Consider the following 14859-nt stretch of genomic DNA (forward strand, 5'->3'; position numbering starts at 1 on the left):
TAATCTATTTTCAACGATATCATGATTGTTTGTTCCATGCACATTTTAACATGCAGGTTTTAAAATTTGGTTCTGAATGGTCGCTGGAATTTGAACTGACAGTTATCAGAATTCCTTGAGAAAGCAGAACACATACGAAAAAATCGAAGATACAGAGAACTAATTCGCGTAAAAGAAAAGGGGCGTCTTTCGCCTTAAAATGAAGTCTTTTATATAAATATCTATCTTGCTAAAATAAGAATTTTGTAATGACCATGACTTTTATTCAATTCTTTATTTAGCCAGGAAAATTGAAGCATATATTGTAAAAAGTATATGTACAGAATTGCAATCATGTTGGAGACTTTCCCACACCCTCTTATGCAAACTTGAGGAAGAGGGCCTACACGTTTTTCCGATTAATAGATAATTTGGATTAAAGCAATACGGATCAAATGGGTTCATTACATTAACTTCTAATGTAACATTTTGTTGTAATTTTACATGACGTTTTTGTATCTATGAGTCTTTAATGCATTAGAGTCCTATTTATACGGTACCTTAAATCTGTAATAGACACAATGTTTTCGGGTGAAAGGAGAGAAATCCCTATCTTGTCAACTCTTGAATCTTGTAAAAAAGATTTTGTAACGAGGATGAATGGTAATGCAAATGATAGCAGACATTTAGAATCTAAACATAGTCTTACAAACCGTAGGGGTGGTGAGTGTAGTGGGAAAGTAAAGCTAAACGATTAAAAGAAAAATGTTTTCTAAACTATTGATTGAGTCAAACTTTTGCCTCATATCTATTGGACTATAGATCCAGTACAATTGTAAAATTCGAAACTATAATTAGTTCTTCCACAGCAAGCTTTGATATTTAAGTGAAATTTTGATCAAACCAAATCACTGCCTGGCATTATGTTTGAAATGTAGAATGTGATGAACACTCTTACGAAAACCGCAGATATCAGAATACCAAGTCAATGATACACTCGTTTGTAAAATGTTATGAACAACCTCGGAATATAACTATGAAATACCGATTCCAACCTTTATTCTCATCCAGTGAGACATGAAGGGATTATAATGGGAAAGTGTTTCTTTCTCAAACGTCATTTAGTTTATATTGAAGAACAAAGTAATTACAAACTGGCTGATGGTGCATCGGCCAGTACTGCAAAGCATTAATGGAATATTCTCAGTTTGTAACTTGTAATCCACAGCAGGTGATGAAGATTCGAACATCAAATCAACACCAAAGGCCGATTTAGATCCAGTAACCAACACCAACGAGTTCGATGCAACACAACTTGTACTGGCTGGTAGTACAAGCAACGCAAGCTCGGAGTTAGGCTATGCAAGTGATGATGACATTAAACCCCGTCCCAGGACTGTTTCCGACATTGGTGTCATAACTACAACAGAGGAGTTATATGCAAACAAAGGTTGTATCAGAAACAAATGGTTAGGAGAAAACATTTCTAGCGTTGGCTTACCAAACAAAGTTGTTGTTCACGATAACGAGAATACTTAAAAATAGATTGTTATAGGCAATATTGTTTAAATTCTTGAGTAGGAACCTTACTTGGAATTCATGCTCTATGACACAACAAAGTCTGTGAAACTCCTAACTTTAAAATTAAAACCCATCGTCTGAGTCACTCCTAACCCCCTAAAAGTAAAACTCATTGTCTGACTCACTCCTAACCCTAAAATTAAAACGCATCGCCTGAGCCACTCCTAATCGTAAAATTAAAAGGCACCGCCTGAGTCACTCGATATTACTGAAACTGAGCATTTATTTAGAAGCACAAAAAAGTAAAATAGTCCTTACAATTTCATAAAGGTACCCTTACGTCTTTCGGACAGCTAGTGTACAGCAAGCCTAACGCCATATGAAAGCCAGTCTTATGTGTTTTGGAAGAGTAGCGGATCAAATGCGTTGAAATTTAAGTATAATTTAAATTTTTGTGCTTAGAGTGTGACTAAGCAGTCATATTTAGTCTCAACATTTTGTTATAGTTGATGTATATCATAATACCCAATTAGTTGCATCACTTCTGCAATGAGATCCAAGTAAATCAAGGATTATATAACTTATTATAAAAGCTTTGAGGAACATTATTCAAATTTGTATATCGTCTGATAAATATACTATTAGCCCTAGTGGGTTTTTACAACATACTTTTGGAATACAGAGATGTGCATTTTAATACCTTCGTAAAGAAAACATTTTTGCCAATAAAAATAAAACAAACAATGTAATCGACAGTCATATTGAAAATAACAATAAATAGATCAGTGCACGTCAATATTTAGGGTCATAGTCATTAAAAAATATCTGAACAAAAATTATGATTCCTACAAAACGACAGTCTAGATTTAATAGAGACGTTGTTATGGAGCAAACCATGACTGGGGCAAATATCACATGTAGATTACAATTCATCAGCTCGGTCTTCGACCGATTAACTCGCTTTCAAAAATTGCACTAAAAGAAATCACAACGGTTGATTTCAATAAATGTTAAAGGATATTGCTATATTGTTGATGGTCATTAAAATCAGATCATAACCATGCCTTTCACCCATCAGGACACCCTCATGGTTAAGTTTTGAAATAATCCCTACCATTTGCGTTATCACTTGCGGAATGGTAATTTACCTCCGTTGGTTAGATATTGTGATTACATGGAGTGCCGTTTCTTTGCAATAAAAAAGCCTTACGATGCTTAATGTAGCTTTGCTGGTGTTCTGAACACGCAATGGAATTATTGTTATCTGATAAAGATTAGCAATGACTTATCATTTTGCCTAACTTTGAAACCAAATTCAGTTTAAAGAAAATCATTTGTGTCACAAAAGCTAAACCCTAAGTTGCCAGTGACCACTTATTGGAAACGTGCGCATTCTAAGTAGATAAGTATGTAAAAGAATGTTTATAAATTGCAGGAGAAAAAAGATGGTAAAAACTTTAAAACATTTATGATATGGTATCAGCTTAATAGAATTCATCGTTCAATAATTATACATTTTCACAAGGCCTTTCTAACAAGCATTGATACTGATTATTCTTCTTGTGGCACGGTAAAACGAACCAGACGTTATCAGTCCATAATACTATAATAACATATTATTCATAGGCACATTTGCCATTCTTGTGTTTGACCGTATCCATAAACAATGGTTTAACTATTGTTCTGTTATTACTTTTCGAATTTCGTTCTTTTTGTTCTAACTTTTTGTAATTATATGAATGTCAATCAACATTTTACAAGATTTAGGAAAGCTTGAGAATTCATTACACCGTATGCATGATTAGCCTTTATTTATAAGGCTGCTTATGCATATAATACTACTACTACTACTACTAATAACAATAATAATAATGAGGACTTTGTATAGCGCCTAATCTTTAAAAGCTCTAAGCGCTTTACAACATTAGACAACACATGTAAGATAAGAAAAATAATAATATTATTACAAAAACAACCAACATGAAATTAAAATAAAACATTAAAAAATAATAACATGCTGAAAAAAGTTCAGGTACGAAACATTATTAGGTCTTTACGTTTGTTCTTCCAGTCGAAATAAGTTTTGAGAGCCCTCTTGAATGCGATCTTTGTGTCTTTATGTCTAAGTTCAGTGGGCAATTCATTCCACGTAGCCGGGCCATGTTAGGCAAAAGAACGCTGTCCATATGACCTTGTTTTCATAGTGGGAATAATGAGTTGACGATTGTCAGGAGAGGAGCGTCAGTATCTTGCTGGTGTGTACACATGGGTGAGGTCAGATAGGTATGTTGGAGTAGAGTCCGACAGTACAATGTAGCACAGAGAACAAATTTTGTGTTTGATTCTGGATCTAATGGATAGCCAGTGTAGGGTACAGAGCAGCGCGGAGGTGTGCTCTGACCGTGGTATGAAAGTATTATCCGAGCAGCTGTGTTTTGAACTTTTTTAAGTTTCTGGAGTAGATATTGAGATGAACCAGACAGAATTGAGTTACACTAGTCCAGTCTTGAAAGTACTAAGGAACACACAAGTGTTTTAGTTGCATCAACTGAAAGATATTTGCGAACTGAGCTGATGCGTCTCAGTACTCTGCACTTGGTATCGGTAGAGGTGATCTGATGCAAGGTCATGGTATACCGGGGAGGACCGTAGAATGTTATCATCAGGTATGTGAAGAATCCAGTCTAAAATGTGACCATGTTTAGGGTGGGTTGGTAAACATTAATGAAATCAATGAGTTTTGATGTATTTGAGTTTCCGGGACAGTCAAAGTGAAAGTTGAAATCTCCAAGAATAATCAGTGTGCCACCTATCGAATTTCCATAGTCCAGGAGATTCGGAAACTGCTCCAAAAAAGAGAGAGTCAGCCAGCTGGTTTTTTTCTACTAGGAGGAGGACGATATAGGCAGAAAAAATGTGCTGACATGTGCTCCAGTGTGAGTGTGTTTTGGACTAGTTCAAACGATGTGTGGTCGAAATTGAATGTTGTGGTATAGTTAAGATGTTTTATCATGGAGCTCTTAGTGATGATACCAATTCCACCTCCGCGAGAATTACTGGGGAACGACTTGATCGAATAACCAGTGGGTGTTAGATCTACACATTTGGGCTCATCGCCTGATGTTTTAGCCATGTTTCTGTCAAGAAAGATATGTCAACATTTTGGTCGTTGATAAAATTAACTATTTCTGTGCGCTTTTCCGGTGGTCCTACTGACTGGGCATTGAATAATGCAATGCGCAGAGGTATTTCTTGGATAGTTGACACAAAAGTTTGCCGAATTAGTTGGAATTTGAATTAGGTTATCTAAATTAGCGGTTGAAATGTTTTTAAATAGTTGAGCCGAAATAAGGGAGATAACTGGAATTCTTCTTACTGTTCTACGCCGGCCAGCTTTGAAACAACGTTTCTTATTTCGCTGCTGTTTACATTTAGGTAATGATGAATATAGTCCCAGTTCGTTTAGTCTAGAGTACAAGGTAGTGTGGAGAGCCAAGGAGTTAACATTTAAAGCAATTAATGAGGGTATATCGTAGCATAAACGGGTTGACTGATGAGTGATGGCGGTTTGTTCAAAAACAGTGGAGCAAGACAGCTGAGAAAAAGTCTAATTATTCTCGTTTTCAACACAAGGAGATGAAGAAACACAAATCAATTTAACAGTCAATACATAATGAACACAATAATGAAGATGAAAACATGCAACAAGCACAAATATTATGAAAACAGCACTAAAAAACGGAATAGCTGCTTCAAGCCGGTTAAGCGATAGCGGACATCTTGTTGATATAGCGTAATAGATGTTCGTGCTTCTAGACTAATTAAAGATAGGTGAAATGCAGGGTCTAGTTTCAAAAAGGCATGGATTTACTCACCGACACAACAAGAAAGGGAAAAAGCGACAATTAATGTTTACAGTTTACCTTTTTTAGTTCTACAATTAAAATGAGTTAAGAACGCCTCTAAAAATGGGTCATTCTTCATCCAACCATAAACAGGCGGATTTACATCTCTGTGACTAACTTGTACATGTACGAACATGTTTAGCATTTACAATAAGTAATGGAGAACAAAGCTAGACATATATAATTTATGATCTAATGCATTAATATGGTTATACTACTAGTAAAACTACTTATATAAAAATAAAATCAAGTACAGCCCAAGTTAAATAACCAGCTATATTTATACAAAGTTTTCTGCACAAATTGGTTAAACGATCACACAGTACAGCAAATCGTCAGCAAGATAGAAAGGTATCGGTGATTAATGTTCAATCAGTAATATATCTAGTTGTGATGAATTCTAACAGTGTAGGTAAAAAGAGAAATTACATCATATAATAATCAGTCAAGAAAGGTGCAAGAAAATGAAGTCTTAATATGAAATCTTGTTAAACGAAACTACACAATTCGTTGATGACAATATCTTTATCCGAAAATATAATTCAATGAAATTGAACACATTTGGGCTATTTAGACAGATTTTATATATCTTACGTGATGGTCAGACTATACAGAGCATTTCCACTGGCGGTGCCACGGGATGTAGGGTGAGCAATTGCACATAGTACCAGGCGAAATGGAATGGTGCGCCGTCGGAAGCATTTTTGTCAGAGGAAATGTTCGTAGTATTTCACATCATCTTAGTGTAACGGGGGCAGTTCTTCACAAAACTTCTATTTCGATGTGGAGTGAGGTATGGAGCATGGCAACTGACATAACAACTGATCTCCGTGGCACAAAGTAGGGGCGCCACTAAAGAACACTGCACCGGGAAGTCTTTGACCCTCACGCTGCCACGAAGCATTCAAACATAAAGTGGAATAAGCTTCCGAATGATTTACAAACCATATTCTGATTTTGATCAAGAACTGGCTCATAATTTATCCCATTTGCGGGATTGGTTGCAATTGTTGGGGGAATAAGTAAAAACCTGAAAGAGATAACTTTAAATGAATTTTTTACTTTAACAGTATTAAGATATCATTTAGAAAAGGGATCGTATTGAGGAAGCCAAACTAGATTACCAATCCTGATATATTCACGTGGAACATGGTTTTCTTTTTTAAATCGATTCGTATTCCACTATTTGCAGCAGAGTGCCAGTTAAATGGTTTAAGCCAATATCTTATGAAGAATCAACCAGCAGAGAAATCATATCGACATGGGCAGAAAGTAATCATTGCATGTCCACAGAGCAATTCAGATGATTACGAGTACGACTATGACCAGCTTTCTGACGATTCGCATTCAGAATTAACCTGCCATGATGGGCATTGGATTGGATCTTACCCAGAATGTTTCAGTAAGATATATTTGGATATTCCGTAATAAATTATAGACCATCACTATTTATTAAAAAACACATCCAGTTTGGAACAAACAGAAACACAGATAAGGGTATGGTTATTTGCTTCTCCAGCATATGCATACTAAATTCTAAATCAAAATCGTATGTAAGAGCAGGGAGTCAAGCATCCATAGTATGTTTGATAAACTGTGACTGTTCATACAACAGTAAGACCAAGGACAAAGTAAAAATCCGTTTGGATTATAATTGACTCATTGACTATTTCAGATTAGAAAAATCTTAATTTTGTATGGCCACTCAATGGTCATTAAACAGACCATACAAGTCTCCTGCAAGTGCGAGAAACAAACGCTTTATTCCCTATGGGCAGCTACAAGTTAATCTGCTCGAAGCACAAGCCGAGATGTGGAACAGAGTGATCAGTATTAGTAAAGGAGACAGCTTTAGTACTAAATACAGGCTGTACTGTGAGTTTATTCTAAATCAATTGTTAGATTTGGGATGAATAGGTTTAGAATCAGATTCAGGGAAATACTGCAATAAAGAGATTCTCGACAGGTAGAGCTGTTACTTTTTGGATAGATAGATAGATACATACATACATACATACATACATACATACATACATACATACATACATAGATAGATGGAATATATTTATTGAAATTTAGATTTTTTCAGAGAGTTGCCTTCCTACCGTTCTGAAAGATTTCGTGATGCAGGGACAGGACGACATGAAAGAATATCGAAGTGGTGAAATAATAAGCGTTTCATGTTCTAGAAATAGCTCAAAATCACAAGGAGGAAACAACATCTGGAACTATGGGTTTGATGATCAGACACGTGCAGACTGGACAAGAAATCTGACCTGTCTAAACCGGCGATGGGTTGGAGAATACCCAGACTGCTTTGGTGAGAATCATGGAACGAAATTCATTTCGAAGACAATGTATGGCATTGTGTATGCAAGTGACGTTTTTGTAGTATTGCTGTATTCATATGCAAATGTATTAGTTATTAATATAATATTTGCAGGTTTGATATTAAGATTAGCTGGTAACCTTTCCATTACGTACAAGCAAATATGTAACACATTTTAATGATTATATGGTTTATCTTTAGAAGATTCGTTTAATGAAGCACCTCTTAACTACATCGTGTAAATGAATTATCTCAATGAGTAGCTAAACTGTTTGTGAGATTCATTTTGTCATGTAAATAAATTATATAAATGGCATGCTACTAAACGGTTTGCCAGTTTGCGATATTCATTCAATCAGTTAAAATTCGAATTTCAGTATTTCATGTAGCGTAACCTTTATCGTAAAACACCAGTTCATAACCAGTAATTGATAATTACGGAACCAAGAAATAAATTGAGATGATTATTCAGCTGTGAAGACAATATTCCCATTGGTTTGGGAATTGAGTAGTTTTTCAATCTGATTCTTTTATGTTATCTTCACTGACAAATAATTATTTCCTTATGCACTGCAAATCTAAAATACCCAATGATTCATCATATTTGAATGTCCTACAACAGCAGCGTTGTGCATGTACAGTAAAAATAGAATAAGGTGACTAGGCGAATCATTTTGGTGGGTTGGAAAATTCTACAAAGACTAATTACAGTTTGTCGTCACAGGGATCTTCAATATATATATATATATATATATATATATATATATATATATATATATATATATATATATATATATATATATATATATAACCTTTTCAAGGACGCTGCATAAGATCAAGCATACATGGTAACTTGGTAATGGAGACAGAATCCGAATATTTTCTTCCTGGAGATGTTGTTCAGATCCACATCTGTTGGGGGAATATCCCAGTGGCGGGAGACGGTCACCTGACATGTATGGCTAATGGAAGCTGGTATGGAAATGCAACATGTCCGCCACAGAGTAAGCTTCTTGTTCTTCTGTCAGTTCTTAGCAAATACTTTAATTAGTCCGGTACGTCATATTACCACGGTACTAATTAGAAAAAATGCTAAACAAGATTCTGTATACTAACCACATAATTTTAATCCTACTTATTATTCAAAGTTGGATGCATTCTTAACGGTTAATGATTATAATATTCGAAATCCGCCAAAGTGCTAGGTATAGTGCGGTTATCTCTGACGGAAGGAACTGTACCTAGACCGTTCTGTTATCGTGGTAATTGAAAAATATGACGACCGTAGATTGTGTCGAAGTAAATGAAATTTTTCTAGTTAAGCAAATAAAAAATTATAATGAAATAATATTAGAGCAATTTTTGGTTAAAATCATAACAACTAATATTTATAACTTGTTAAGTAAACTGTAAAATCTCAACGAACTATTTTCTGTCTACAAGTAGTCAGCTGTAAACTCGTTTCGTACGTCTCTACAAATGATACATTTACAAACTGCTTACCTCATCTTCTGCACGAAAATCTAAACGTACCTAATGAGAACAAAAGCCACAATTTGCCCATTTTCTAAAGACAGTATATCCACGTAACTGCAGTGGTTGATAAAAGTTATACAAACATCATACCTCATCATCTGAATCCACGTCCATGTCTAAACTGAAAAGCTTTTCCAGCTCATATATTGTTATTTTCTGTCCAGGAGTTATATGAAGAAAATACTGGCAAATCGCAGTAGTAATCATACTTCATTGGTCCAAATACATCGGCAACTGGAGACTGGGTTATATGTCTTGTAATGCGAGGGAGGGTGAATAATGTGACATTATTCTCAATTCTTCCTGTCAGGCAAAAATAAATAGAAGTGGAACTTGTGACCATCATATTTAAGAAATGTTTTGGGAATGTTTTGCCGGTAGTGTTATTTGGGATTCTTTAGCAAAGTGTTGTGATACGTTCTTTTTGAAACACGGAGGAGCTCGACCATCCCAGTTCTGTCATTTTATCATTTAATCCACATGGAGCTCTCACTAACAAAAGGTTATTCCACATCTTGCAAGTAAATACAAAATGATGAGGTATATTTTTTCCAACTGTACTTTCTCCACCAATTTCGATCACCAGTACAGACCTCGGAAATGTTACTGCCTCATTTGTTATTTTACCACAAGTGATTTCGAGTTAAGTATTTTAGGTATTTTCAATACTGATCCTGATTTCCTTTCTGGTTTATTTGGAAGACAGTTATTTGTTATAAAAAGGGAAATATTTCTCTTAAATATTGCGAGTGAATGGGATTTTGCCAAGTGTGTGTGTGTGTTTGGCTGAATAAGAGACAAGAACCGTAGCAATAACGGTCACCTAGAGGTCGGGCGGCTGAAGAACTTTTTCTCATAAATGGCATATTTACCCTGAAGATGCTGGATGTTGATCGTCATGAAAACCATTTCGGTCATGTACAGTACATGATTACTAAGCTTTGTTCTTCGTCTTTAGAGAATAATCGATAAGGTCATACATTATATCAATACAAAGACACAAATCCACGAGTCCTGTCTCTTAAAATTGCATAATAAGCAAGTTTTAAATTGTTATTATATGCCTTTTCTTCGTCACAATGTCTGGCTCCTAAGCGGAAAGACATACATTTTAGAAGGCCGAGTTTTACAAGGTTAATAATTTTGAGGGAATTGTTTCAAAAACTAATACATTTAATTATGACTTCTGCATGCATTAGTTGTATTAGATCCATTATATAAACATGATTGATGATATTGTTATATTATATTACACGGCATATTTGTAATTAAGTAAAATTCTCGTAAACTTAGATTCCATGGGTATTTTATTTGCGTGGCTCATGGGAAGATGTGTGTTTAATATGTATGGCTAATGGAAAGATGCTTACTTAATGTTTATTGCTAATGGAAAGATGGGTATTTAATATGTAGGGCTAATGGAAAGATGGGTATTTAATATGTAGGGCTAATGGAAAGATTGGTATTTAATATGTATGACTAATGGAAAGATGGGTATTTTATATGCATGACTAATGGCAAGATGGGTATTTAATATGTATGACTAATGGAAAGATGGGTATTTTATATGTATGACTAATGGCAAGATGGGTATTTAATATGTGAGACTAATGGAAAGATGGGTATTTAATATGTATGACTAATGGAAAGATGGGTATTTAATATGTAGGGCTAATGAAAAGATGGGTATTTAATATGTAGGGCTAATGGAAAGATGGGTATTTTATATGCATGACTAATGGCAAGATGGGTATTTAATATGCATGACTAATGGCAAGATGGGTATTTAATATGCATGACTAATGGCATGATGGGTACTTAATATGTATGCCTAATGAAAGATGGGTATTTAATATGTATAACTAATGGAAAGAAGGGTATTTTATATGCATGACTATTGGCAAGATGGGTATTTTATATGTAGGGCTAATGGAAAGATGGGTATTTTATATGCATGACTAATGGCAAGATGGGTATTTAATATGCATGACTAATGGCAAGATGGGTATTTAATATGTATGACTAATGAAAGATGGGTATTTAATATGTATAACTAATAGAAAGAAGGGTATTTTATATGCATGACTAATGGCAAGATGGGTGTTTTATATGCATGACTAATTGCAAGATGGGTATTTAATATGTATGACTAATGGAAAGATGGGTATTTTATATGCATGACTAATGAAAGATGGGTATTTTATATGCATGATTAATGGTACGATGGGTATTTAATATGTATGACTAATGAAAAGATGGGTATTTAATTGTATGCCTAATGAATACAGGTTTTAGATAAAACGATTACCAAAATAGTTATGTTTAATAAGATGTACTCTCTAAGATTGGCAGTTGTTATTTTTGTATATCCTTCCGTCTGTGTTGTGTCTACTTGTCATTTTCGTCTTTACAAACTATATCTATACATATGGATCGATGTTCAGTACGGACCAGTTTGAATTCGTTGATCCAGACAATAATCAGCTTTGAGTTTATGATACTTGTAGAAATTTTATGTTTGTATTTAAAAAAATTCAATGGTTCAAAATATACATTGGATGTGATGCATATTTCGACGATTACCACAGTATTCAACAGACTTAAAATGGAATAATACATTTTATAATACATGTAAATCGTACGGTTTTATACAAATGAATGAAACTAAGTTAACAGTGGTGAATAATATTGATGATCCATTACCTTGAAAAATGCAAACAGGAAATAGATGCAAGAGACGAATTATTTAATTCTTCGACTTTGAAGGTGCCTTGGATTGTTTAACAACACCGAACGTCCAGAACGCATACATCTCAGGCAAACAATGGGACCGGTACCCTGAGGGCTCTGTCATTACATATAAATGTGGCCAAGCCTACTGGCTGAGAGGAAACAACAAGTTGACCTGTGTAAATGGGAAATGGACAAAAGAACAATTTTACTGTGAAAGTATGTATTAACATATTTCTGTTAAAATATTTTATTATTTTATTATTTTTTAAATTCAATAATTCTTTATTATAAGTTACGTAATTAGGTTTTCGAAACCTTCAAGATAGGTCTATAGTAGTGGTGGTATGCTGGAGACATACTCATTTAACACGTTAAGTCAACCAACCTACACACCTACCTATCGATTTATCCTTCTATGTATCATGTTTTTGTCCTTGCACGTTACATATAAAAATGTGTGTATTGTGTATTCAATAAAAGGTACAAAGCAGAGAACGTGATCAATTTTATGTGAGCCTAAACCTGCAGAAACTGAAGATTTTGTGCCTAAATTGATTTTTAATATATAGAGAAAATTACCACCTGTATGTATTTACCAGTGAATCCATGTTGGTAAAGAAGATACTTGTATATATTTATTTCTCTTTTATGCTTAAGATGGCAATAAGATGGGAATTCAATAATTTAAGTTTTACTTCCTTTTTCATCAGTTCGAACGTGCCTTTATCCTGGCGAAATTGAAAACGGACAAATTCTAAACATCACTGTAGAGGTAGGCCAATATATCCATTTCCGCTGTGATGAAGGCTACATCCTGAAGGGACCTAACATGATGCTTTGCTATGCCGATGGACAGTTTCACTCGGAGATGATGATGCCCGCGTGTGAAGGTATATACATGTGCAAAGGGACATAATACTAAAGGCATTTGTTTCTAAAGCTATTTATGGCAGACATAAATATGGAAAATTAATAAGTGAGGAAACCATGTCCCGAGGGATGTTTTATACATACATTGCTATTACAGCGAATAAATGGTTACTATTAGCAAAAAGGACAACAACAAAAACCAAAAACGAACGCACCCCCCCCCAAAAAAAAACCCCAACTAACGTTGAATGAATTAATTTAAGCAATAATTACGAAACAAAAATTCAAACAATTTAATGAGACCACTTCTACAGTCGCGTTGTAAGCGTGGCAGCTGCATACTGAGTGACATAATAATTGGTGCCATTGCAGTCAGTCTTATTGAACGTACTTATATATATTTTGGGGAGAGGGGTGGTTGATTCTCTTTCCAAACAGGATATTTGTCCAAACTCAAGACTCACCCCAGCCATCGTCATCTAAACATATATTATGTGAAAAGATGATACTATCGTTTAAGGTTTTTCGTGATAAACAGAGATACTCCAGATTTCTACAAAATAATTACTAAACGTAAACATGTCTATAATAAGCAACGTAACTAAAACAAGGCTCATGCACAAAGCCAGTTGCATATTTTGTTACGACTCAATGGTCACAAACGTATGTAACAGAAAAGAAGCAAAGCCAATAAGTTTGTAAAACTTACCACACAATTTAATTATTAAAGTGACAAATAAAATATGTGAGAGGAAATTACAGTATAATAAAGTGAATCTAAGTTAGTCCTTATAAAGGTCTCTGAAAGTCCTAAAGGAATGGCATGTCCCTTATAATTTTCAATACCGGAAATGTACTGGTCCTCAGAGAACCGTGACGTTGTCAAGATGGCGTTGTCAAGATTTTTTCGAATAATTTATAACAGTTCGAGAATAATATTAGAGTCCAAATAATGAGCACATTCCATTACCACTGAACAAATGTTTTTCTTCTCAAAAATATCTAAGTACAACATAAAACACGTCTTACAGACTTAGATCAGAAACATAAAAAGTGTAAATGACTCCAGAAATCGGAATGAAACTGAATGCTTAATTTTCTCATTTTATACACCGATAATTGCTACTTTATTTCCCAATAGACCCCATGGGACAACATACGCTATCGATTTACGGCATATTCACATGATCTCGCGCAACCAATGGGAATCCACATAATTCTTTTTGAGACTTCGTTACCCCATCAGTCAGTGAAAAATGACGCCATTTTAAGTATAATTATTACAATTATTATTACCAATTGTCAGCACGTACATAAACATCTATTTATATATCCTACCTGATTTACATGTTTAACAGAACCAAATTACGCACACAATTTATAACAAAACATACGACTTACGACAATGAATACAAATTACGAAAATAAACAAAATTATATAATAATAATAATAATAATAATAATAATAATGAGGACTTTGTATAGCGCTTAATCTTTAGAAGCTCTAAGCGCTTTACAACATTAGACAACATCTATAAGATAAAAAAACATATAATGATATGATTACAAAAACAAACACCATGAAATTAGAAAAGATTAAAAAACATGCTGAGAATATTTAAGGTAGGAAACATTATTAGGTCTTTAAGTTTGTTCTTGTCGTCGAAATAAGTGAGTTTTGAGAGCACTCTTGAATGTGAGCACTGTGTCTTTGTGTCTAAGTTCAGTGGGCAATTCATTCCACGTTGCTGGGCCTTAGTATGCAAAAGAACGCTGTCCATATGACTTTGTTTTCATAGTGGGAATAATGAATATACGATTGTCCGAAGAGGAGCGTAAGTATCATGCTGGTGTATACACATGGGTGAGATCGGACTGGTACGTTGGACTAGAGACCGACAATGAAACGTAGCACAGAGAACACATTTTGCGTTTAATTCTGGAACGAATGGATAGCCAGTGTAGGGTACAGAGCAGCGGGGAGGT

At 34.6% G+C, this 14859-nt stretch overlaps 1 protein-coding gene across 2 annotated transcripts in view; it reads left to right on the forward strand.

Annotated features, from left to right (window-relative positions):
* LOC149780009 (complement factor H-like) overlaps positions 1-14859 on the forward strand; it is a 62499-nt gene that overhangs the window by 6711 nt on the left and 40929 nt on the right. Inside the window, exons 4-9 of one of the 2 annotated variants that reach the window (XM_089936733.1) lie at positions 1211-1429; positions 6598-6807; positions 7495-7725; positions 8556-8738; positions 12037-12219; positions 12714-12893. In XM_089936733.1, coding sequence (XP_089792859.1) covers positions 1211-1429; positions 6598-6807; positions 7495-7725; positions 8556-8738; positions 12037-12219; positions 12714-12893 — 1206 coding nt within the window. Of the gene's footprint in view, positions 1-1207; positions 1430-6597; positions 6808-7494; positions 7726-8555; positions 8739-12036; positions 12220-12713; positions 12894-14859 lie in introns of both variants that reach the window. The other variant, XM_089936732.1, reaches the window with a different exon arrangement.

The sequence above is a fragment of the Sinohyriopsis cumingii genome, chromosome 16 (genome assembly GCF_028554795.1).
Source record: "Sinohyriopsis cumingii isolate HCF-2022 chromosome 16, ASM2855479v2, whole genome shotgun sequence".
Lineage (NCBI taxonomy): Eukaryota > Metazoa > Mollusca > Bivalvia > Unionida > Unionidae > Sinohyriopsis > Sinohyriopsis cumingii.